The sequence below is a fragment of the Coregonus lavaretus genome (assembly GCF_964263955.1).
Source record: "Coregonus lavaretus genome assembly, chromosome: 28".
Classification (NCBI taxonomy): Eukaryota; Metazoa; Chordata; class Actinopteri; order Salmoniformes; family Salmonidae; genus Coregonus; species Coregonus lavaretus.
Genome location: NC_140015.1, coordinates 29,914,493 through 29,938,190, shown reverse-complemented (window position 1 = coordinate 29,938,190; position 23,698 = coordinate 29,914,493). Strand labels below are relative to the sequence as shown.

At 41.8% G+C, this 23,698-nt stretch overlaps 1 protein-coding gene and 1 pseudogene across 2 annotated transcripts in view; both read left to right on the top strand.

Annotated features, from left to right (window-relative positions):
• LOC311103748 (cytoplasmic phosphatidylinositol transfer protein 1-like) overlaps nucleotides 1–13,700 on the top strand; it is a gene marked incomplete at both ends in the record, with an annotated part of 89,483 nt that extends 75,783 nt beyond the window's left edge. Inside the window, 4 exon segments of the mRNA XM_084145390.1 lie at nucleotides 2,217–2,315; nucleotides 5,709–5,864; nucleotides 6,402–6,465; nucleotides 13,384–13,700. Of these exon segments, the coding sequence (XP_084001516.1) occupies nucleotides 2,217–2,315; nucleotides 5,709–5,864; nucleotides 6,402–6,465; nucleotides 13,384–13,700 (636 nt within the window).
• A 3,665-nt stretch (nucleotides 13,701–17,365) lies between these two features.
• LOC311104496 (methionine-R-sulfoxide reductase B1-A-like) lies at nucleotides 17,366–22,406 on the top strand (annotated as a pseudogene). Its single transcript has 4 exons — nucleotides 17,366–17,558; nucleotides 18,601–18,743; nucleotides 21,506–21,620; nucleotides 21,823–22,406. The product of its transcript is annotated as a methionine-R-sulfoxide reductase B1-A-like (transcript).
• Nucleotides 22,407–23,698: the final 1,292 nt, after the last annotated feature.

The window sequence follows — 23,698 nt, the reverse complement described above, 5'->3', positions numbered from 1 at the left end:
TATTTATGCATAGTCACTTTAACTCTACCCACATGTACATATTACCTCAACTACCTCAACTAGCCGGTGCCCCCGCACATTGACTATGCAATGGTACCCCCCTGTATATATAGCCTCCCTACTGTCACTTTATTTTACTGTATATATAGCCTCCCTACTGTCACTTTATGTCACTTTATTTTACTTCTGCTCTTTTTTTCTCAACACTTTTTTGTTGTTGTTTTATTCTTACTTTTTTTGTTTAAAATAAATGCACTGTTGGTTAAGGGCTGTAAGTAAGCATTTCACTGTAATGTCTGCACCTGTTGTATTCGGCGCATGTGACCAATAAAATTTGATTTGATTTGATTTGATTTGATAAAGGCAGTGTGTGTGCATGGTGGTTGATCATCTCTACTTAAGAGTCTTTTCCCAACCATTCCCATCTCTCTACATCTCTCTAGCTATACATCCTCCCTTTCAATTCTCTTTTTTCTTTTCATCCCTTTGCTTTTATATTGTATAACTCTGTGTTAGGAGAGTTACCAAGTCAATAATCTATCATCTTGGTGGGGCTTGCTGTCGGATGCACATTGCATCATGTTACACAATAGGTTTACTCATGACTAATGCCCCTTCTTCTGGTGTGAAGGACATGTCAAGGACATCCATAGTTAATGAAATGGACGGACAGGCAGACTACTAAAATGAGCTGTATTGTACACTAAGGGTTTACTCTGTTACATATCTGCATCTCAAATGACAATCTGTTCCCTATGTAGTGCACTACTTTCAGCTGTTGCATCTTCTTTTTGTGAAAATTGGTATGTCAGGGAGAAAGGGATGATTGCCTACAGCTCCTTGACTACATATTTGAATTCCGTACAGTATGAAGGACTGATATTCAGACAACCAGGAAAAGGAGAGAAGGGGGAGCACAGGATGAATGAGAGAGAGAGAGAGAGAGAGAGAGAGAGAGAGAGACAGAGAGAGAGAGAGAGAGATATTTAAGGGAATAAAGAAAAACAGCAACATAGAAAGGAAATAAGATATAGGGTGATATTGTGTGGGTTTGTCTGCATGTCTGATACAGTCCTTTAAACAGGGACTGTTGCTTCTTGTTCCTCTCACTACTAAACCTCATTTCCTGGTGGGGGATATATTCACATTACCATTCCACAACATTTACATTATGTCATATAATATAAATTATCCTAGGTCTGTCCTGGGTTGTGTTCATTAGGACATAATGAAAACGGTTTTAAAACGTTTTGCTATAGAAAACGAAATAAACGTTTCTTATTGGACATTTCCAGGTAATCCCTAAATGAACACGACCTTGACTTAATTCCTGAGACTAAAGTATGTATTTGATGAATTTTAAAGTCATCCCATCAATGCCCCAATTTCCCTAGGCTTTACTTCCTCTACTCTCAAAGACATCATTACTCAGTTCAGTTTTTCATCCTCCCGGTCTACTTATCATGCAAAGGTTGGTAGATGAATACATTGATGTCAGTAATGGATGGATTTTTGAGCTGATTATTCAACTTTTTGAAGGAGATTATTACTGCACCAACTCTGTCTCTTTCTTTCTTTCTTTCTTTCTTTCTTTCTTTCTTTCTTTCTTTCTTTCTTTCTTTCTTTCTTTCTTTCTTTCTTTCTTTCTTTCTTTCTTTCTTTCTTTCTTTCTTTCTTCCTGCTAAATGAGCTAAATGTATCCTCCTGGCGAAAAGCACCCGTCACCTTACGAGGTCTAATGATTTTAATGGGGAAAGGAGTAAAGCACTCATAACCGTTAAAAGCCTGGCTTTCCCCCTTCAAACATTGTGATTAAATGATTGGCAGCTCTGGCCTATCAGTGTTATGCAATGCTCGCTCGCTCAATTTACCCAAACATCAGAGCTCCACCTAGTGGCTGCTGTGGGAATGACTGTTCACTAAGCTTCATTCCTAAGATCACTGATATCTACATAGATAAGATGCTGCTGAAATAAATACAACATCCTCATCATGGTGGTCCCTGCATCTTAGACTTGGAGAACAGTTGATTAACTCTCTCTCTCTCGCTCTCTCTTTCTCTCTCTCTCTCTTTCTCTTTCTCTCTCTCTCTCTCTCTCTCTCGCTCTCTCTCTCTCTCTCTCTCTCTCGCTCTCTCTTTCTCTCTCTCTCTCTTTCTCTTTCTCTCTCTCTAAAATGACCTCACACGTGCCTGTCTCTTTTTCTCTATCCCTCAGATCTTTAACAGCGAGCCCAAAGGGGAGGAGGAGATAGAGGTGTGCTTCGTGGATATTGCCTACGACGAGATCCCAGAGCGCTACTACAAGGAGTCTGAGGTGAGGAGGTCAAAGGTTAGGGATCAAGGGTTAGGAATCCCAAATCACTGTTTCAGCAGCAGTGGACATTGACAGTCACAATTCTCCACCGTTTTCCAGTACAAGTGTGCACTTGTACACTCACCATCATGGATTTAAAACCATATGACTGGTGTAAGCATTAACTGGCGTGAGTTTCCACCATTGTTAAAACCATGCAAGAGAGTGTGGAAGTGTACATTTTGGAAGGAGCAGGGGGAGGAGGGGATGGATGTATTCTCATAACTGCAACCCTATTCTCAAATGTCCAGGGCCCACTTTGGGTCCCGACCCATAGTTTAATAAACCTGTAAGGGGATGACGATAGCTAAGGCCCTGAGTTTTACCTGACCATGTGACCTGATTAGGAACAACTCTGGGTGCTAGCAACCTGGCCGTATCACCGGAAAGCTATTGAGCTTTATTGTAATTGCAGTGTGTTAAAGAGTTAATCTAATCAAACCCTATGGTGAGAGCAGTGTGATTGATGATTGACTAGCCGTAGTCAGAAAAACTCAGGACCCTTTTAAAATGGCATGTTATCAGATGGAGTATGGGAGGGGCGTGTTAGTGTAAGAAGGTGATAACAGAATATCTAAGAGAATACAATCTTAGAAAAAACGTTCTATCTAGAACCTAAAAGGGTTATTTGGCTGTCCCCATAGGATAACTATTTGAAGAACCCTTTTTTGGTTCCAGGTAGAACCATTTTGGTTCCAGGTAGAACCCTTCTACCTGCAACCAAAAAGGGTTCTACCTGGAACCAAAAAGGGTTCTCCTATGGGGACAGCCGAAGAACCCTTTTGGAACCCTTTTTTCTAAGAGTGTTTATAACAAATCCCCTCTCCCACTTTCTCCCACTCTCTCCCACTTTCTCTCATATCTCCATTGCTCATTTCCCCTCTCAGCCCTGAGGGTCAGCTAGCTGCTAGCTTCATCAGGCAAGAGACCTCCAGCTGGTCATATCTCCCCTCTCAGCCCTGAGGGTCAGCTAGCTGCTAGCTTCATCGGAGAGAGAGAGAGAGAGAGAGAGAGAGAGAGAGAGAGAGAGAGAGAGAGAGAGAGAGAGAGAGAACTCTAGCTGGTCATGTTTGCCATTAGCCGTGTTCACCGCTGTGTCCCTGCTCTCCTTCATGTTCTATTCTTCCCTCTTCACAAGCATCAGGGAGGGGTGGTGAAGGGGTGGATGGAGGGACGGGGGTGGAGGGATGGAGGTAAGGGGGTGGAGGGATGGAGGGAAGGGGGTGGAGGGATGGAGGAATACGTGGTGTTATCTTCCTCAAACAGCCCCTTACAGTTTCTCACTCCTCTGATCACTAACTGGCTATCTGCCTCTCCCTAAGTGTGTGTGTGTGGTGTGTGGTGTGTGGTGGGGGGGGGGGGGGGGGGGATTATACAATGTCTGTTATTAGAGTCAGGGGGACAGCAATGGGTCTGTCTTTTATGTTTGACGGGAGGACGGGATTTTATGCCCTTGTGCTAAGAATAGCCACAACATGCTTTTTCCTGATATACAACATATTGTCAACAAGCCTATTTAAGTATATTTGATTTGAACTGAGCCATTTTTAGATCTCTGATACCTGCTGTGTTCAAGAGAGCATAACCTCAGTCTTATATGTGGCAAACTGCAGCAACGTTTTACCTGGCATTGTTCAAATGTGATGAATTTGACAGATGGTCATACTATTACATTAAGCTAGGGCTGCAACATTCTGGTACATTTCCCCAAATTCTCAGATTTTCCAGAAATCCCAGTTGGAATATTCCTGGAATCAGGAGGGAATAAACAACAAAAAATTGGATTATTTCAACCAGGATTTATAGAAAACCTGGGAATTTTGGGAAAGTTACTGGAATTTTACAACCCTAATTCAGACCTATTTCACATTATCACAGAACAATGATATATAACTCAGTAATGTGCTCAAAGCACACATCTTCACAGAAATAGTCAGAAAGTTTTTCCTGCCCACATAAACAAATATTCTAGGTTCTACGCCATAACAAGGTTGTGGCTAGACGGTATGCAGCTACGGACAAAAGTGACGCATAAATCGTCAAAATCTGAATTTTGGGGTCATTTCGGGAAGAATTGTAGCATTTCAAATAACCTTAAACCTAACCATTGTCCTAACCTTAACCTAATGCTCCTAACCTGCTATGTTAATTTTCCTAACCTGCTGTGTAAGTTATCCTAACCTGCTAGGTTAATTATCCTAACCTGCTGCATAATTATCCTAACCTTCTGCATAAATTCTCCTAAACTGCTAGGTTATTATCTTAACCTTCTGTGTAAATTCTCCTAACCTACTAGGTTATTATCCTAACCTGCTGCGTAAGTTCTCCTAACCTGCTAGGTTAATTATCCTAACCTGCTGCATAATTATCCTAACCTGCTATGTAAATTCTCCTAACCTGCTAGTTTATCCTATCCTGCTGCGTAAGTTATCCTAACCTGCTAGGTTAACTATCCTAACCTGCTGCTTAAATTCTCCTAACCTGCTAGGTTATTATCCTAACCTGCTGCTTAAATTCTCCTAACCTGCTAGGTTATTATCCTATCCTGCTCCGTAAGTTCTCCTAACCTGCTAGTTTCATTATCCTATCCTGCTGCGTAAGTTCTCCTAACCTGCTACATAAAGTAAATTATGTTCGTAGCTGTATACCATCTAGTCCTCATACCATAACAAGGGCACAGAGTTCTCTCCTGGGAAGGTCACATGATCAAGAAACACATGAAAGGCAGACTGTGCACATCAAATAGCTTCTATCCCCCCCTTTGGCCCAACCTAACCAAACTTTATGAAGTGTCTCTTCTGCAATCTGCAAAGTGCCTCCACAAGTTTATCCTCCTGTGCACAGTGTGTGTGGGTGAGTGTGCATGCGTGCGTGTTTGTGTGTGCATATGTGTGTGTGTGTGAAACACATCCCTTCTCACCATCCCAACCTTCCTTGCTAATTACCATTAGAGTATAATGAGTTGCCAGGGAAGCGTGATTAATTAATGCGTAATGGGTACTGTTTGTAACGAGAAACCCCTCAGCGGGCTGCTCCAGGTTGAGCTCTCCATGAGTCTTGTACCCACCTGGTACCTACCATCCATTCTGCTGGACTGCTGGACAAAGAAAACATGGTTCATTCATGCTTGTGAGGATGTTTACTGCGAAACTCATTGGGTCAGGAATTGAATTGCATTCCTATAAAGATACATAATGATGGGGTAAGACAGTGGCACTAAGCTCATGAGGTATTTTTAAGTTAAATTCTTGAAGAATCAATGTCAGTATATCAAAAGAAGTCCAAAAATAGATCTACCAATCCCAGACTGTAGCTTTAATACTGTCCATACTGTGTTCCCATGGTTCCCCGTAGGACTTGCGGTACTTTAAATCAGAGAAGACAGACCGGGGTGTGCTGCAGGAGGGCTGGATCGACAGCCAGGAACCCATCATGTGCTCCTACAAACTGGTGACAGTCAAGTTCGAGGTGTGGGGTCTTCAGACACGGGTGGAGCAGTTTGTACACAAGGTCAGTCCAGTTATGTCTACCCACCATTTCTCTGTATCCACACACACACACAACACACAGACAGACAGGGATGCACAGGCAGGCAGACAGACAGACAGGGATGCACAGGCAGGCAGACACACACCAACAATGGCGTTCTTCACTCCTTGCCCTCTCCCAATATAACTTTCTCAGCCATCCATTTCCTCTCCCTTCAATTCAATTTAGCCGCCTCCACCCCTACCTATACCCCTGTTCCCCCTCTGAGCTGTCCCTCTCCTTGCCTGAGGGTCTCTCTCCCTGACATCACATGCAGAACCATTACTCTCTCTCTCGCTCTCTCTCTCACACACACACCATGACTCATACAGGGACACACATGGCTAACGTTCACTGGAGGAGGAGTGGAAGGAAGACAGAGAACAACTCTTAAAGTTCAACGTCTCTGACTCACCTGTCCTCTCACTACAGTATGTCTACTAACTTTCTTTCCTGACTTCTTTCTTTCTTTCTCACTCTCCCTCTTTACCTTCCTTCTCCTCCTGTCTCCATCCTCAGGTTATCCGTGACGTCCTGCTCCTAGGACACAGACAAGCCTTTGCCTGGGTGGATGAGTGGATTGGTGAGTTTGCTTCTTGTCTCTGTCCCAGTTAGTTGACACACACACATATACAGTGGGGAAAAAAAGTATTTAGTCAGCCACCAATTGTGCAAGTTCTCCCACTTAAAAAGATGAGAGAGGCCTGTAATTTTCATCATAGGTACACGTCAACTATGACAGACAAATTGAGAATTTTTTTTCCAGAAAATCACATTGTAGGATTTTTAATGAATTTATTTACAAATTATGGTGGAAAATAAGTATTTGGTCACCTACAAACAAGCAAGATTTCTGGCTCTCACAGACCTGTAACTTCTTCTTTAAGAGGCTCCTCTGTCCTCCACTCGTTACCTGTATTAATGGCACCTGTTTGAACTTGTTATCAGTATAAAAGACACCTGTCCACAACCTCAAACAGTCACACTCCAAACTCCACTATGGCCAAGACCAAAGAACTGTCAAAGGACACCAGAAACAAGAAATCAACTGTGGGAGCAATTATTAGGAAATGGAAGACATACAAGACCACTGATAATCTCCCTCGATCTGGGGCTCCACGCAAGATCTCACCCCGTGGGGTCAAAATTATCACAAGAACGGTGAGCAAAAATCCCAGAACCGCACAGGGTGAACTAGTGAATGACCTGCAGAGAGCTGGGACCAAAGTAACAAAGCCTACCATCAGTAACACACTACGCCGCCAGGGACTCAAATCCTGCAGTGCCAGACGTGTCCCCCTGCTTAAGCCAGTACATGTCCAGGCCCGTCTGAAGTTTGCTAGAGTGCATTTGGATGATCCAGAAGAGGATTGGGAGAATGTCATATGGTCAGATGAAACCAAAATATAACTTTTTGGTAAAAACTCAACTCGTCGTGTTTGGAGGACAAAGAATGCTGAGTTGCATCCAAAGAACACCATACCTACTGTGAAGCATGGGGGTGGAAACATCATGCTTTGGGGCTGTTTTTCTGCAAAGGGACCAGGACGACTGATCCGTGTAAAGGAAAGAATGAATGGGGCCATGTATCGTGAGATTTTGAGTGAAAACCTCCTTCCATCAGCAAGGGCATTGAAGATGAAACGTGGCTGGGTCTTTCAGCATGACAATGATCCCAAACACACCGCCCGGGCAACGGATTTGATTTGATTTGATTTGAAGGAGTGGCTTCGTAAGAAGCATTTCAAGGTCCTGGAGTGGCCTAGCCAGTCTCCAGATCTCAACCCCATAGAAAATATTTGGAGGGAGTTGAAAGTCCGTGTTGCCCAGCGACAGCCCCAAAACATCACTGCTCTAGAGGAGATCTGCATGGAGGAATGGGCCAAAATACCAGCAACAGTGTGTGAAAACCTTGTGAAGACTTGCAGAAAACGTTTGACCTGTGTCATTGCCAACAAAGGGTATATAACAAAGTATTGAGAAACTTTTGTTATTGACCAAATACTTATTTTCCACCATAATTTGCAAATAAATTCATTAAAAATCCTACAATGTGATTTTCTGGATTTTTTTTTCTCAGTTTGTCTGCCATAGTTGACGTGTACCTATGATGAAAATTACAGGCCTCTCTCATCTTTTTAAGTGGGAGAACTTGCACAATTGGTGGCTGACTAAATACTTTTTTCCCCCACTGTATATATATATATATAGATATATATATATAATATATATATATTATAGATATATATTTTATAGTATTTGTATTTTATTGAGCAGGGAGACAGAGAGGGAGGGAGATGCAGAGTAGTGTTGGGGCCAGGATTCTTACCCACACTGAGGTGTGTTAATAACCATTATTTTGTATTATGTTTTTAGTCTGAGCATTTCTTGTCTAAGCATGTCTTCACTGTTTCATTGATTTGCTTCCCTGTTTCAACACTATGAGCAAAAGGCTTATAAAATGGATCTGTGTGACCAGGCTTGTCAAACACAAGGTACACTGCAACAAGACCTAAGTTCAAATACGACATTATTTAAAATCTTTCAAATACCTTAAGCTTTAACCTGCCTGGAGGGCCAGGTGGGTGGGGTTTGTACTTCCAATACTTTTCTATTGGTTCCATTGCAACAGGCAAGCTCAATCAAAAACAGCTACACTATTTCAAATCATTTCTAATAGTATTTGAATGCAGATCTGACTGAAACTACACTTCTCACCCTGTTGATACATTTCTTAGCTGTATTATTTTTGAAAAAAGACAATTGATAGGCCAGATAACTCTTTCGTACATTTTGAATTATGTACTTAACTTTGTAAGTGTTTTTGAAAAGCTGACGCATCACGATTGTCATGGAAAAGGAACATAAACATTCTTTATAATAACAATAGATTCATTGTATTTATAAAGCCCATTTCTCACAACCAATACGTTTTCTCGCTGGCCTTCATCAGAGAAGGTGCCACTTGAGATGTTTCCACTGCAACAGAATGATTCAGAGAATCTGTACACAGATACAGAGAGCACTTGACTCTGTACTGTATGGGTCATAGGATGAGAGAACATGAGAGCATGCTGAGAGTCAGTAGCTATTTTATTTGGGACTTACTGAGCCTGACTTTAAAGATAGAGGAACATTTAAGACCACAAGAGCCTGCTCTTTCCCCTATTCACATACAACATGAACCAGTATACAGTACATAACTAGCACAGGAGATGCACTATAGCCTTAGGTCAATCTAGCTTGCGTTGTTTGTGGGCACATATCCATTAATTTTTTTCCCCCTTCCTCCAAGAGCTGTGGGAGATTCAGTGAAAGTGGCTGTATCAGTGGAGGCCACTGAGGGGAGGACGGCTCATAATAATGGCTGGAATGGAGTAAATGAAACCATGTGTTTGATGTATTTGATACCATTCCACTAATTCTGCTCCAGTCATTACCACAAGCCCGTCCTCCCCAATTAAGGTGCCACCAACCTCCTGTGGGCTGAATATCATCTGGGTCATATTCATTTAGCAGCACCAAATGGAAAAAAATAAACTGAATCAGAGATGGACTACCTGTCCAATAAGAAAAACAAGTTTTATTTTCTGTTGCAAAACAATTTCAAACGTTGTGTGCCCTAAATGAACATGGCCCTGCTGTACACCAGTGGTCCTTCCCTCCGTCCTTACATTGTGGTCTTCCACAGCCTACATTACTAAGGTTTGTCTAATAATATTCCTGAGAGCGTGTGTATTCTACCATTAACCACCACTATAACAAACCACCCTGTGTCCACCCACTAATGCGCTGCTCCACTTCAGATAAAAGGCCCAGTGCAGTCAAAAACATGATTTTCTTGTTTTATAAACAGTGGGGAGAACAAGTATTTGATACACTGCCGATTTTGCAGGTTTTCCTACTTACAAAGCATGTAGATGTCTGTAATTCTTATCATAGGTACACTTCAACTGTGAGAGATGGAATCTAAAACAAAAATCCAGAAAATCACATTGTATGATTATTGCATGACATAAGTATTTGATACATCAGAAAAGCAGAACTTCATATTTGGTACAGAAACATTTGTTTGCAATTACAGAGATCATACGTTTCCTGTAGGTCTTGACCAGCTTTGCACACACTGCAGCAGGGATTTTGGCCCACTCCTCCATACAGACCTTCTCCAGATCCTTCAGGTTTCGGGGCTGTCGCTGGGCAATACGGACTTTCAGCTCCCTCCAAAGATTTTCTATTGGGTTCAGGTCTGGAGACTGGCTAGGCCACTCCAGGACCTTGAGATGCTTCTTACGGAGCCACTCCTTAGTTGCCCTGGTTGGGTGTTTCGGGTTGTTGTCATGCTGGAAGACCCAGCCATGACCCATCTTCAATGCTCTTACTGAGGGAAGGAGGTTGTTGGCCAAGATCTCGCGATACATGGCCCCATCCATCCTCCCCTCAATACGGTGCAGTCGTCCTGTCCCCTTTGCAGAAAAGCATCCCCAAAGAATGATGTTTCCACCTCAATGCTTCACGTTGGGATGGTGTTCTTGGGGTTGTACTCATCCTTCTTCCTCCAAACACGGCGAGTGGAGTTTAGACCAAAAAGCTCTATTTTTGTCTTATCAGACCACATGACCTTCTCCCATTCCTCCTCTGGATCATCCAGATGGTCATTGGCAAACTTCAGACGGGCCTGGACATGCACTGGCTTGAGCAGGGGGACCTTGCGTGCGCTGCAGGATTTTAATCCATGACGGCGTAGTGTGTTATTAATGGTTTTCTTTGAGACTGTGGTCCCAGCTCTCTTCAGGTCATTGACCAGGTCCTGCCGTGTAGTTCTGGGCTGATCCCTCACCTTCCTCATGATCATTGATGCCCCACGAGGTGAGATTTTGCATGGAGCCCCAGACTGAGGGTGATTGACCGTCATCTTGAACTTCTTCCATTTTCTAATAATTGCGCCAACAGTTGTTGCCTTCTCAGCAAGCTGCTTGCCTATTGTCCTGTAGCCCATCCCAGCCATGTGCAGGTCTACAATTTTATTCCTGATGTCCTTACACAGCTCTCTGGTCTTGGCCATTATGGAGAGGTTGGAGTCTGTTTGATTGAGTGTGTGTACAGGTGTCTTTTATACAGGTAACGAGTTCAAACAGGTGCAGTTAATACAGGTAATGAGTGGAGAACAGGAGGGCTTCTTAAAGAAAAACTAACAGGTCTGTGAGAGCCGGAATTCTTACTGGTTGGTAGGTGATCAAATACTTATGTCATGCAATAAAATGCAAATTAATTACTTAAAAATCATACATTGTGATTTTCTGGATTTTTGTTTTAGATTCCGTCTCTCACAGTTGAAGTGTACCTATGATAAAAATGACAGACCTCTACATGCTTTGTAAGTAGGAAAACCTGCAAAATCGGCAGTGTATCAAATACTTGTTCTCCCCACTGTATATTTCCACACTACACACTTAGAAAAAAGGGTTCCAAAAGGGTTCTTCAGTTGTCCCCATAGGAGATCCCTTTTTGGTTACAGGTACAACCCTTTTTGGTTCTAGGTAGGTACCCTCTGTAGAAAGGCTTCTACATGGAACCAAAAGGGTTCTAACATGCAACCAAAAATAGTTATTTTAAAGGGTTCTCCTATGGGGACAGCCGAAGAACCCTTTAAGGTTCTAGATAGCACCTTTTTTTCTAAGAGTGTATGAGGTTGGAATAATACTGTGAAATTGTGAACATTATGATAATGCCCTTTTAGTGTAAGAGCTGTCTGAAATGTCAGCCTGTTTAGGTGGGATGGAGTTTTGGCCTGCCTTGTGATATCACCAGGTGGTAAATTAGTTAATAGACCAATAAGAAACAGAGTTCCAAACCTCTCTGCCAATAACAGCTAGTTTTCAGTTCTCCTTACTTAGACCACTCCCAGACAGTCCTAGAAAAACTTTTGCTTGAGAAATTGCTCCTGCAAAGAAGCTATTTTTGTTTCTTTTTGACCATTTTAATTGAAAACAATTACAGTAAGATACTTTTACCCCAAAATTATTTGATATTGAGATAAAGATGGCTGCATTGGACCTTTAACCCATATCCATACCCTCCCAGTACTTACGCTATATCACAAAGGAGCCGGTTTCCCTGGTTTCCCAGGTGAAGTCTTTGATTAAAATCATTCTCAATTGAGAATCTCAATTGAAAGTGAATTTTATTCCAGGACTAGACTTAATTTACGGGCTCATAACCAGGACTTGCTTGAACGGGTTCATAACTTTATCATGCTGGTCAGAAAACTGGAGCGGAACCAAAAAATTGTTGTTCTGTTCAGAATGAAATAATTATTTTGGTTCCAACCCCTGCCGGCCCTATTTGTTGGTTTTTCTCTCATTGCACAGTCACTTCCCTATAACACGGCTCTGGACTGGAAAGCAGCACTCTAAATGTATAAGCAGACAATATTGGGCAGTTTCACCTGAACTAATTGTCGTTTGGTTACTTTGACCATGTTATCACCGCTTTGGCCCATCAAGCGTTTGTCGCTAATGGTTGACTACCCGCCGACTATGCCAACTTCCCCAGCTCTTTATGGCTGTGTGACCTCCTGACCTCTTGCTGACCCTTCCCACAAGGCCTTGTACCTCCTGCACCAAGTGCCCTAGCTAGCTAACAGGTGGCACGGTGGCGGTCTGGAACCTCTCCACAGATATGACTTGGGATGATGTGCAGGAGTACGAGAAACACATGCATGAGAAAACCAACATTAGAGTTGGCAATGTCCAACAAGCACAGCATACCACAGCATAAACTCACTGGACGTGGTAGAGAGCCTTGAGACAGCCAGCCATATGTCTTCACTCTACCTTCACTGTTTCTCTAATGTATGCTGGTGTCTCATCTCCCTCTTCCTCTCTGACTTATTTCATGTCATCCATTCAAACACACTCAAACGTTCATACATTGTCATTTACTGCATTGAACTTGCTTTGTTTGTCCTACCGGAACAGTACAGAACGCGTGCACGGACCCAAACACACACACGCACGCACACACACACACACACACACACACCAAAGCACACACACACAAGTAAGAAAGTCACTGTTAGCATTTCACTGTTAGTCTACACATGTTGTTTACAAAGCATGTGACAAATACAATTTGATTTAACACACACACACACGTACACAGATACACACACACAAGCACAGACACACACAGATACTTGTGAGCAAGGATGATGACTGAGCGGATGATGACTGTGTTACTGTCTCCCCTCTGGAACACACACAACCGATTATGAATTCAGATTTGTGTTCAGAGCAGGGAACTCCTTTTCATGTATTGCTTGTATTCATCTCCCAGAGCCTTTGAAATGTAAGCTCTTTAAAATCCAACAGGTGAAGTCAGATACGTATTTACTGTATCATGTAATTCTGTTATTACACTATAATGCTAAGACATACAGTTAAGACATACAGTAGATGTCATGGGGTTATAAAATCTCCCTCTCTCTCCCCTCCTGAAGAAATGACCATGGATGAGGTGAGAGAGTACGAGCGGGCCACCCAGGAGGCCACCAACCGTAAGATCGGCCCCTTCCCCCCATCCATCTCCATCACCGAGACCCCCCTGGCCTCGGTGGCCCGCAACGGGCCCTCCAGCGCCCCCTCCACCCCCCTCGCCACGGAGCCTCCAGAGTTCCTCTCTGTGCCCAAGGACCGGCCCAGGAAAAAGTCAGCCCCAGAGACCTTGACCCTCCCCGACCCCAATCGCAGGGACTCAGGCTTCAGGCTGGCTAGTATCTTCTCCTGGGGCTCAACCCCTAGCCCCCAGCCTGAATGAGAGGGGGACCCAGAGGAGTAGTATACACCTATCTACATTCAGGGGGTGGCTATGAACATCCATTTTGTCACCTAGACAACTTATGTAAAAGGGGGTGTGTTGTTCACAGACCTCCTATAACTTGGTGGTGTGGTAAATGCCTCTTCACAGGCAGTTGCAGGTATCACCCTGAAGCCTACCACTGTCACCAACTAACTGTGTCTTGGTCTGCCTTTGCAGAGAGATAGTCAGCCTGATCACCATGCATCACTTGGAGAGGAGGCTCAAAGCACACACCACATACATGTACGCGCAAACACGCACGCACACACACACACACACACACCCACTGAGTGTCTTTTAAAAACCTCTTAACCTCTCCATCGGTCCCATCGAAACACAGTAACCAGCATCATCTACCAGCCAGAAAGCTCATGTGGAGATAAATTCTAGTCTGATTTAATTTAGTTCACATTCCTCTGAATACTTTGTGCTTCTCTTCAGTGTCTCAGCCCTCTTTCATCTCAATTGATACTGTATCTCAGGGTTTGTTACCTAGATACACAGAGATCAGATAAATATACTCTTCAATCAGCTCAATCTTTATGCATATGGTTATAAATGTGTGGGATGATCAAACTCATTTTCTCCTTTCTCTTTGCACTCATGCCCTCTTATTGGTTGGAAATTGACACCATGTAATTTTAGTTCTAATTGTGTGTTGGGGTTGTCATTCATGGATTGTTGTAGGTCGCAGTGAAACAGTTAAAGTAAAACGGTGGATTTCAGGAGAGTGTTATTTTTTATCCTGTGTTTTTTTTTGTAAATATGTATATTTAAGAGTTATCTATTGTAAAAATGCTGAATTCATTGATGTCTTTCAATGCTATGGAATTGCTGTAATATCTGTATTTGAGAGAGAAAAAGAGGTCTATGGAGAGATCTAAAGTGGAGGTATTCTCTTTCTGAATCTGTATTCTGTTGGTATAGTTTTGTTGGCCAGGGTGTCCTTTAAATGACATATATAAAAAATGCATGGTTTGAATATCCAGCCTCTGCTTTTATTTTCAACTGGGGGGGGAAATGTACCTTTGAAATTGCTGTCTTCTATACAGTATGGTGTTTTTCCTTTGTTTAATACAGACTACGACAGGACAAAACATGTCGGATCAATGTTGTGATTTGGCTTTTAGGGATGGTTTAAGTCATTCATTTGCAATCATGTTGTTGGTGTGTTTTATATAAAATCAATAAACGTAATATTACTCAAACGTCTGGTGTCATTCATATAAATAAAATGACAAAATAAGTGGGGGAATTGTGATATCTGTAGTTAATCGGTTTTTGTTTTGTTTATTAAACTGAAATGAAAAATGGGTTAGGTTAGTAGGGTCTGGCCTATTAGTCTGCAACTTGCTACTTGCAGTCACTGGATGCTTTGTTGTACGTTGGAGTAGGGTCCTTGCTATCCGGAATCCTTGGGACGTCCGTACCTCATTGAAGTTGGTATGGTTAGGTAAGGGTTATGGTTAGGGTTAGGGCAAAACGCATAATACTGTGAAGCTTTCTGTATTTTGAAAGTTCTATGTCTTGAAAACTTGATTGCTGACATGCAAAACGTTACATTTTGGGACTTTATCAACAGTGGACTAATGAAACAAATACCAAACAATCGTTTTTGAATGAATTTTTCTTTAAAGGAGTATTTTGCTTTTTTACAACCAAGCCTCTATTTGTTATGTAAATGGTTGTTGTAGAAGGGTCCAGACACTTTTTTTGTGATTTCACTTGTTTTTGAGAAACTTACCCCCAGCCAATGATTAATTTCCTCATTTTTGTTGTGCACTATGGGGCTCTGAAAACAACCTGATCAAAGGCTCCAAAAACACTTTTAGAAACAGAAAAGTATAGTGATGCAGGTCTTCACATTGTCAAAGTCGCGTCAATTCAAATCTGGTATTAGGAACAAAAGAGGTCAACACGACTTCTAAGATATACTAGTTATTTTAATTAATGCAAAAACCTTCAATGGTAAATATGATGTTTCGTATATACGGGCTCTCTGAGATACCTCGCAGGGCACCCCAGAGAACTAAAACATTGTTTCAGATTCAATACTCAAATACTCTGACAGAGAGAGTTTCCCACCTCTCTGCTGGCCAATTAGAGTAGAGACTTGAGCGTGGTTTAAACTTACTCAGCCAATCCGTTGATGGATCTCTGTTACCAGGCATATGTCCATATCATAACAACCTGTCATAGTGAGAAGAGCCAGCTCCCTTAGACATCATTCCTACGTCCAAGGAAGGTTCACAGATCACAAAGAACCAGTATAGTCTAGCATTTGGAGACACAAATCCTTATCTCCCTTTACCCCCTAAAACAGCTCTTCACATCAATCACAGCCTGCCAGGTGTCACAGCCTACATTAGCCCAGTCAAGAATGCATTCTTTCTAAGTTAGTCATCCCATCAATCCAATTATTAGAAAATAGAACCTAACATGTTGAACACATTAAATTGTGTTATTCCTAACTTTATCTGCAACGTTAGATTCCATTTTGTTGAGACTCGAGTGATACCTCTCCGTCCATTCTACATGTAACTGCCAAAATAAAAGAAGCGCGAGTAAATGAGGGATACAAAGTATATTGAAAGCATGTGCTACCACACAGGAAGTTCCAGACACTTGTAGAATCTATGCCAAGGCGCATTGAAGCTGTTCTGGCGACTTGTGGTGGCCCAACGCCCTATAAACACACTTTATGTTGGTGTTTCTTTCATTTTGGCAGTTACCTGTAGCAGCAGGCTACACAGAGAATGGAACAGCTGGATTGGGGAAGTGGCCCGAGTCGCAGAAACTTGAATATAAAGTTCGGAATGACACAATTTCATGCTATACTGACAGCATTTTAGTTTCTAAAAGGACGTATTTGGGTGTTTTTGGAGCATTTGTTCATGTTTTTTCAGAGCCCCCGTACTGAAAAACAAGGATGAGAAAGTATCAATTTTAATGTCAAATGCACGAGTACAGTGAAATGCCTTTCTTGCAAGGTCTAAACCGAACAATGCCGTAATCAATAAGAATGTAATACTAACAATAACATAAGGTAGAACAAAAACACACGGGAAATAAAAATAAGAAATAAGAACACGAAAAGGTAAGTAAACATACTATATACAGGGTCAGTCAGTTCCAGTACCATATTTACAATATGCAGGGATACTGGAGTGATAGAGGTAGATACAGTATGTATAGGGGTAAGGTGACTAGGCATCAGGATATATGATAAACAGAGTAGCAGCAGCGTACATGATGAATGTAGGCCTATGTGAGTTGGTGTGCGCGTGTGTAGGGCCCTGTGAGCGTGCATAGAGACAGTGCAAAAATATTAAATGAATGAATCACTGGTTGCGTTAGGTTTCTCAAAAACAAGTGAAATTGCAACAACAAAAAAGTGTCTGGACTCTTCTATAACATCCATTTACATTAAAAATAGAGATTTGGTTGTAAAAATAAAAAGCAAACTTCTCCCAATGTTAGGGTTTCCGGTAGGGACGTCCCAAGGAGCCCTGAAAGCACTAACCATTTGAGTTGAGGCTTTTATTTTGAAGCGCTCACCGTAAAGCAACCGGAAGTACACTTTAATTGGAGCTTTGAACAATCGACGTCATTCAGCAGTCCCTGCCCATTGCTGCTGTCCCAAAGCAAGCACAAGTCTGAACTTTTCTCGAAGCCGATAGATACGAACCGGATTGATTAAGGAAAGAGTGCGAGTCAACTGCACTTTTATACTCACATTGAGGTTCATTGCAAGTGGAGTAATGTCCTTTTGTTCCTTCTTCGGTGGTGAGGTCTTTAAAGACCACTTTAAAACTGGTAAGAGGCTCCTCAGCTAGCTAAGATAGCAAGTTAGTCAGTTACAGTAGCTACAGTATTTTAGCTAACTAAACTTGTAAACATGAGATTAGTCAGTAAAATTAACTTCTACATCTGCATTGCTTGCTGTTTGGGGTTTTAGGCTGGGTTCCTGTATAAGCACTTTGTGACATCTGCTGATGTAAAAAAGGCTTTATAAATACATTTGATTTGGTTTGGTTTGGGACGTTGTGTGGCACATAACTATAAAGTCTAGCTTGCTAGTTAGTTATATTGTTAGATATCACTGGTGAATATTTTACAGTAGCCCAACTGTGTGTGTCCTAAAATTGACTGACCTAATTTATGCTCAATCAGTAGCTAACTAAAAGTAGCATGCTTTTGTAATCGCTGATTACACAAGGGCCACGTTCCGTTGCCAAACGTTTTCGAACGTTGCAGATAGAAATGCCATGAATAGAGGCGACGTGAGTCCTTCGTCTACATGTCAGAGAGCATGTTTGTTCTACATAGCTAACATATTTATATCTGAACGTTTCAAAACGTTGCGTCCTGCTGAATGCGCCCCTGGCTCTTACCAAACCATGACGGAAGCTTGAACCACCAGTGGCAGTTACACTGTAGCAACTAACTCTACTGTGCCAAGAAAACACAGGTGCTGTAAACCAAACATTAGTAGTTGCAGTAACTATAAAGTATAATTGAAAATATAAATGATATTATTTATAAGTATACAATGTAGCGCCTATACAAGTATATTTCGATCTTAAAGTTGCCACTTATGTCATCATTTCAAATGTAGGTTTTGACAAGTCATCCTTTAACATCACTCAAAGAGAATGTGTTGAACATGGATCCCTCCCCAGGGTTGATAGATAACAAACCGGTTTCCATAAGGAAATAGTGCGAGTCAACTGCACTTTTATACTCTCATTGTCATTTTCACTGGTCAAATCATCCTGTAACTTCATTGGAGAATGTGTTGACCATAGATCCTAGATCTCCTTTTGGCTGATCTCACTCTAATCTTCTATCTCCCCAGGGTTGTATGTGTGTGCCCAGTGTGGACACCAGCTGTTCTCCAGCAGATCCAAGTACGAGCATTCCTCCCCCTGGCCTGCCTTCACTGAGACTGTCCTCCAGGACAGTGTGTCCAAGCACGAGGAGAGACCTGGGGCATTCAAGGTGAGATCCTCTCAGTTTGGGAGTGGAGTTGCATTGGACCAGAGTTGTGAAGTGTACCCTAGGTACAGATCTAAGATCAGCTAAGCTTCCCCTTCCCCAATCTTAACCATTAGTGGGGGAAATGCAAAACTAACCCAAGATCAGTGTCTAGGGCAGTGGTCACCAACCGATCAATCACGATCGACTGGTCGATCTTCTAGGCATTCCTAGTCGATCACCAAACATTTCTGTAGAAAATCCCACGATAAAGGCTTGCACTCCTTTATTTATTTTTGTATTCGACTTTGTGCTTTTGGCGGAAGGTGCACTTGATTCCGAAGCCCTGTGCGCCGGGTAGGCAAAGTGTTCCCATTTTAAACCATTTAATTTGTCTGAGGGGACAAACTCCGCTTACCCTGCGGACCAGGAGAGCTGTGTCTAAATCAAGTGCTCCTACTGTGCTAGCCAATCAGATCACTCAAATCACCTAGTACAGATTCCACGACCCCACAGCAAAGTTTGACACTAGCCTACGTTAGATTTCATAACTTTTAAAACCATGACCAGAGAGAAACTGTCAAGGAATACAACAGAGCTGCTGTTTTTATGAGTAATTTAATGTTTACGTTTTTATTCAGCACTGTTTTTATTCAACACTATTACAAAACATAAATGCACTTCTCCCTACTTCCACTCGTGCTGCAGCTGCAATGAATTAGTAGCCAAGTGTATCGATAGCCCTGCATTTTATTATTAGCAGCTCGTCATGTCTATTTTAATATCAAGGAATATTTCACTTTCTCTGGTCATAGGAACAACATGAATTTGTGCATGAGGCAGAAATAATGAGAAATAACTTGAGTTTCGCCATCAGTGGGTGGACATTGACCCTCTCTGGTCAGTCTCACCGGAGGAAAGGAGAGAGCAGGGACCGTGAGAGGCGGACCCTCTGCTGCTCTATCCCTCCCTCCGCTGAGACTGACCATCAGATGCAGGTACCATTAGTCCAGTAAAATAAAAAAGTACATTATTTCAATTTATGCTCAGCTGTGCCTCGCAAGTGATACAACAACTGATCTATTTTGTTATCAAAGCTCGAGTTTTGAAATATAATATGGTCTGAGAAGAACAATATTGGCAGGCCAAGCATATAGTCAATATGCTGTGATAATCTATTAGGCCTACTTCACAAATGTAATTCCTACAGATTTGTTTTTATAAAAAGTATGTAATGTTTAAAAAAAATCGGAGCAGTTTATCTCGGCTTGCTTTTTGACTGCGATAGTGATCTTGACTCAGAAAAGGTTGGTGACCACTGGTCTAGGGGCAACTTAACCTTACTCCATATGAACATCCCTCTGTTGACTGTTCATTGTTAAGTACTTGTCTGCTTGTGGTCAATGCAATGATGAGCCAATGTTCATTTTAACAGGATGTGTGTAGAGTATTGCATTCCATTTCTGCATTTGTAACCAGTGTTTCATTTTGAACTTGGGAAGGCCCTAACAATCATGTGTTTGATAAGTTGATTGTACACTGAACCAAAATATAAACGTGTTGGTCCCATGTTTCATGAGCTGAAATAAAAGATCCCAGACATTTTCCGTATACACAAAAAGCTTATTTCTTTCAAATTATACACAAATTTGTTTACATCCCTGTTAGTGAGCATTTCTCCTTTACCAAGATAATCCATCCACCTGACAGGTGTGGCATATCAAGAAGCTGATTAAACAGCATCATCATTACATATGTGCACCTTGTACTGGGGACAATAAAAGGCCACTCTAAAATGTGCAGTTTTGTCATACAGCACAATACCACAGATGTCTCAAGTTTTGAGGGAGCATGCATTTGGCATGCTGACTGCAGGAATGTCCACCAGAGCTGTTGCTAGAGAATGTAATGTTAATTTCTCTACCATAATCCGCCTCCAACGTTATCTTTGAAAATTTGGCAGTATGTCCAACCGGCCTCACAACTATATGGCGTCGTGTGGGCAAGGTGTTTGCTGATGTCAACGTTGTGAACAGAGTGCCCCATGGTGGCGGTGGGGTTATGGTATGGCCAGGCATAAGCTACGGACAACGAACACAATTGCATTTTATCGATGGCAATTTGAATGCACAGAGATATTGTGATGAGATATTGAGGCCCACTGTCGTGCCATTCATCCGCCGCCATCACCTCATGTTTCAGCATGATAATGCACGGCCCCATGTCGCAAGGATCTGTACACAATTCCTGGAAGCTGAACATTTTCCAGTTCTTCCATGACCTACATACTCACCAGACATGTCACCCACTGAGCATGTTTGAGATGCTCTGGATCGACGTGTACGACAGCGTGTTCCAGTTTCCGCCAATATCCAGCAACTTTGCACAGCCATTGAAGAGAAGTGGGACAACATTCCACAGGCCACAATCAACTATGCGAAGGAGATGTGTCGCGCTGCTTGAGGCAAATGGTGGTCACACCAGATACTGACTGGTTTTCTGATCCACTCCCCTACCTTTTTTTAAAGGTATCTGTGACCAACATATGCATATCTTTATTAATCCATAGATTAGGGCCCAATGAATGTATTTCTATTGACTGATTTCCTTATATGAACTCTACCTCAGTAAAATCGTTGACATTTTTGCGTTTTATGTTTGTTCAGTGTACATAGGGTTTTCAGAGTTTTATGAATGAAAACACTTATTTCTTGGTAAAAATGTAGCACATAGAATTGAGTATACTATTGTATGGAAAGATGGAATCTGATAGTTGTGTGTTTCAGGTCCGATGTGGGAAGTGTGGAAATGGACTGGGTCATGAGTTTGTGGGCGACGGGCCAAAGAAAGGACTCTCACGTTTCTGAATATTCAGCAGCTCACTGAAGTTCGTCCCTAAAGGTACGGGTTCACTTAAACTACGTTGTCACGGAATGTCAAGCCAATTTGATTAGATAGGGCTATTTCAACATCACATAAGGAAAGGCTTTTTATGTCTCTCGTTGATACCTAACCAATCTGACTGAGCACACATTAACCACTGGATAGTTAATGTTACACTTAAAAACTCTGAACCAAAATGTTGTCCTCTCTCTCTCCACAGATAAGGTAGATGGACTGTAAGGTGAGCAGCAGGGGTATGGAGTCACAGTGGTGGTAGAGCAGTAGGATTCTCTGGAGTCTCTGTGCTGCTGAAGGTGTGGAGGACAGTGGATGAAGTGTCCTGTGATAAAGCCCACTCTGGGACCTCCAGGACACTGATGGTCAATGTCTTCACTGTACAAGGACAGGGGAACCAAATAGCCAGCTACATTACGCAATAATGCACAATCATAATAGAACAATACTACATAACACAGACGCACAAGGAGTCACACGGTTACACAAAGATAGCCTCTTTCATTTAATCATTGTTTAATTTTTATTTGAACATTGTCAGTGAAAGGGGGGATCACTACGTAGCCTTCATAGTGTTGAATGTAACTTCAAGATGTCCTAATTTATATACAGTAGTGCTCTGATGTATGGCTCAATCTATCAATGTATAACTATGTGTTAATCAGTTCTATCAATGACGTTGTGAGCCTCTTAAAGATAGATTTTATTTACATCACTGTCTATCGTCTTACGGTCACAATGTATAATATGCAAACAAAAAGAGAAATAAAGATATACTTTTATAGAAGATTACATTGTTTGTTTATATTTTTATGGGCACAACCTAAACAAGTGTGTCATGAAAATAGTTTCTCAGCCATCTTTATGACAAACACATCAATCATGCCAGTATTCTAAAGTACTCACCTCATGAGATTAGCAGACCTGATAATACTCTATCGTTAATATATACTCAATCAATACTCGGGTTATAATACTCAATGAGAGATATCTAGCTGTGGCATTGCTGAACAGAACAACTAATCTTGTTCCACCTCTGTTGTCCAATATACTGTCACAGTAACACCTTGTGGCAGACATGAGACCATGCATTATACAACCAGAACGGGCTTGTCATTTGATCTGGCAATGAATGTGGGCTAACATGCTCTGTTAACATGCAGGAACACACTTCTCCTGAATCATTCTAGTTTTATAATAGTTGTAGGTCAACAATACTATAGCTTCTAAGTCCCATCTAGGTTTTCTGCCATGAAGGAAATTGATAAAATGTAATATTGTTTCTTCTCCGGTGGAGAGGTCTACAAAGACTACTTCCAACCTGGTACAGTAAGTGGGCAAAATGACCAGCTGTATGTCTGACTTGCCAAACAGTTTGGTCAGGAAGGATACAGCAGCTTATTGTCTTTACATGTTAGTGATTCTTCACCAACAGTGTTTGCTTGAAGCACTTTACTCTGGCATTTAGAAATGAAGCACTTCATAACTATAAACCTTGGGCTATTTGAGTGGGTGCACCATTCTAGAAAATGTAGATAAAAAGTGTAGAACAGGCATAGTTCTCAGTCATAAACAGGGCATCATGTGAGCTGCTCTATACATTACATTTCTATATGGAACACTCAGAACATTGCCCCTCCCCACTTAATAGACCCCTGTTCAAGCCCTTACTATCCTACATGTTCTCCCTTCAGGTATATACAGTGAGCTCCAAAAGTATTGGGACAGTGACAATTTTGTTGTTGTTTTGGCTCTGTACTCCAGCACTTTGGATTTGAAATGATACAATGACTGTGGGGTTAAAGTGCAGACTGACATATTTCATTTGAGGGTATTTTCATCCATATCGGGTGAACCATTTAGAAATTACAGCACTTTTTGTACATTTTACAGATCGTCCTGAATGAATCGTGAATAATGTGTTTAGAAACATATTCTATTCTTATTTACAATAAATGTGACACATATAAGTGCATTTGTCCCAATACTTCTGGTCTCCTAAAATGGAGGGACTATGTACAAAAACAGCTGTAATCTCTAAACGGTTCACCGGATATGGATGAAAATACCCTCAAAGTCGT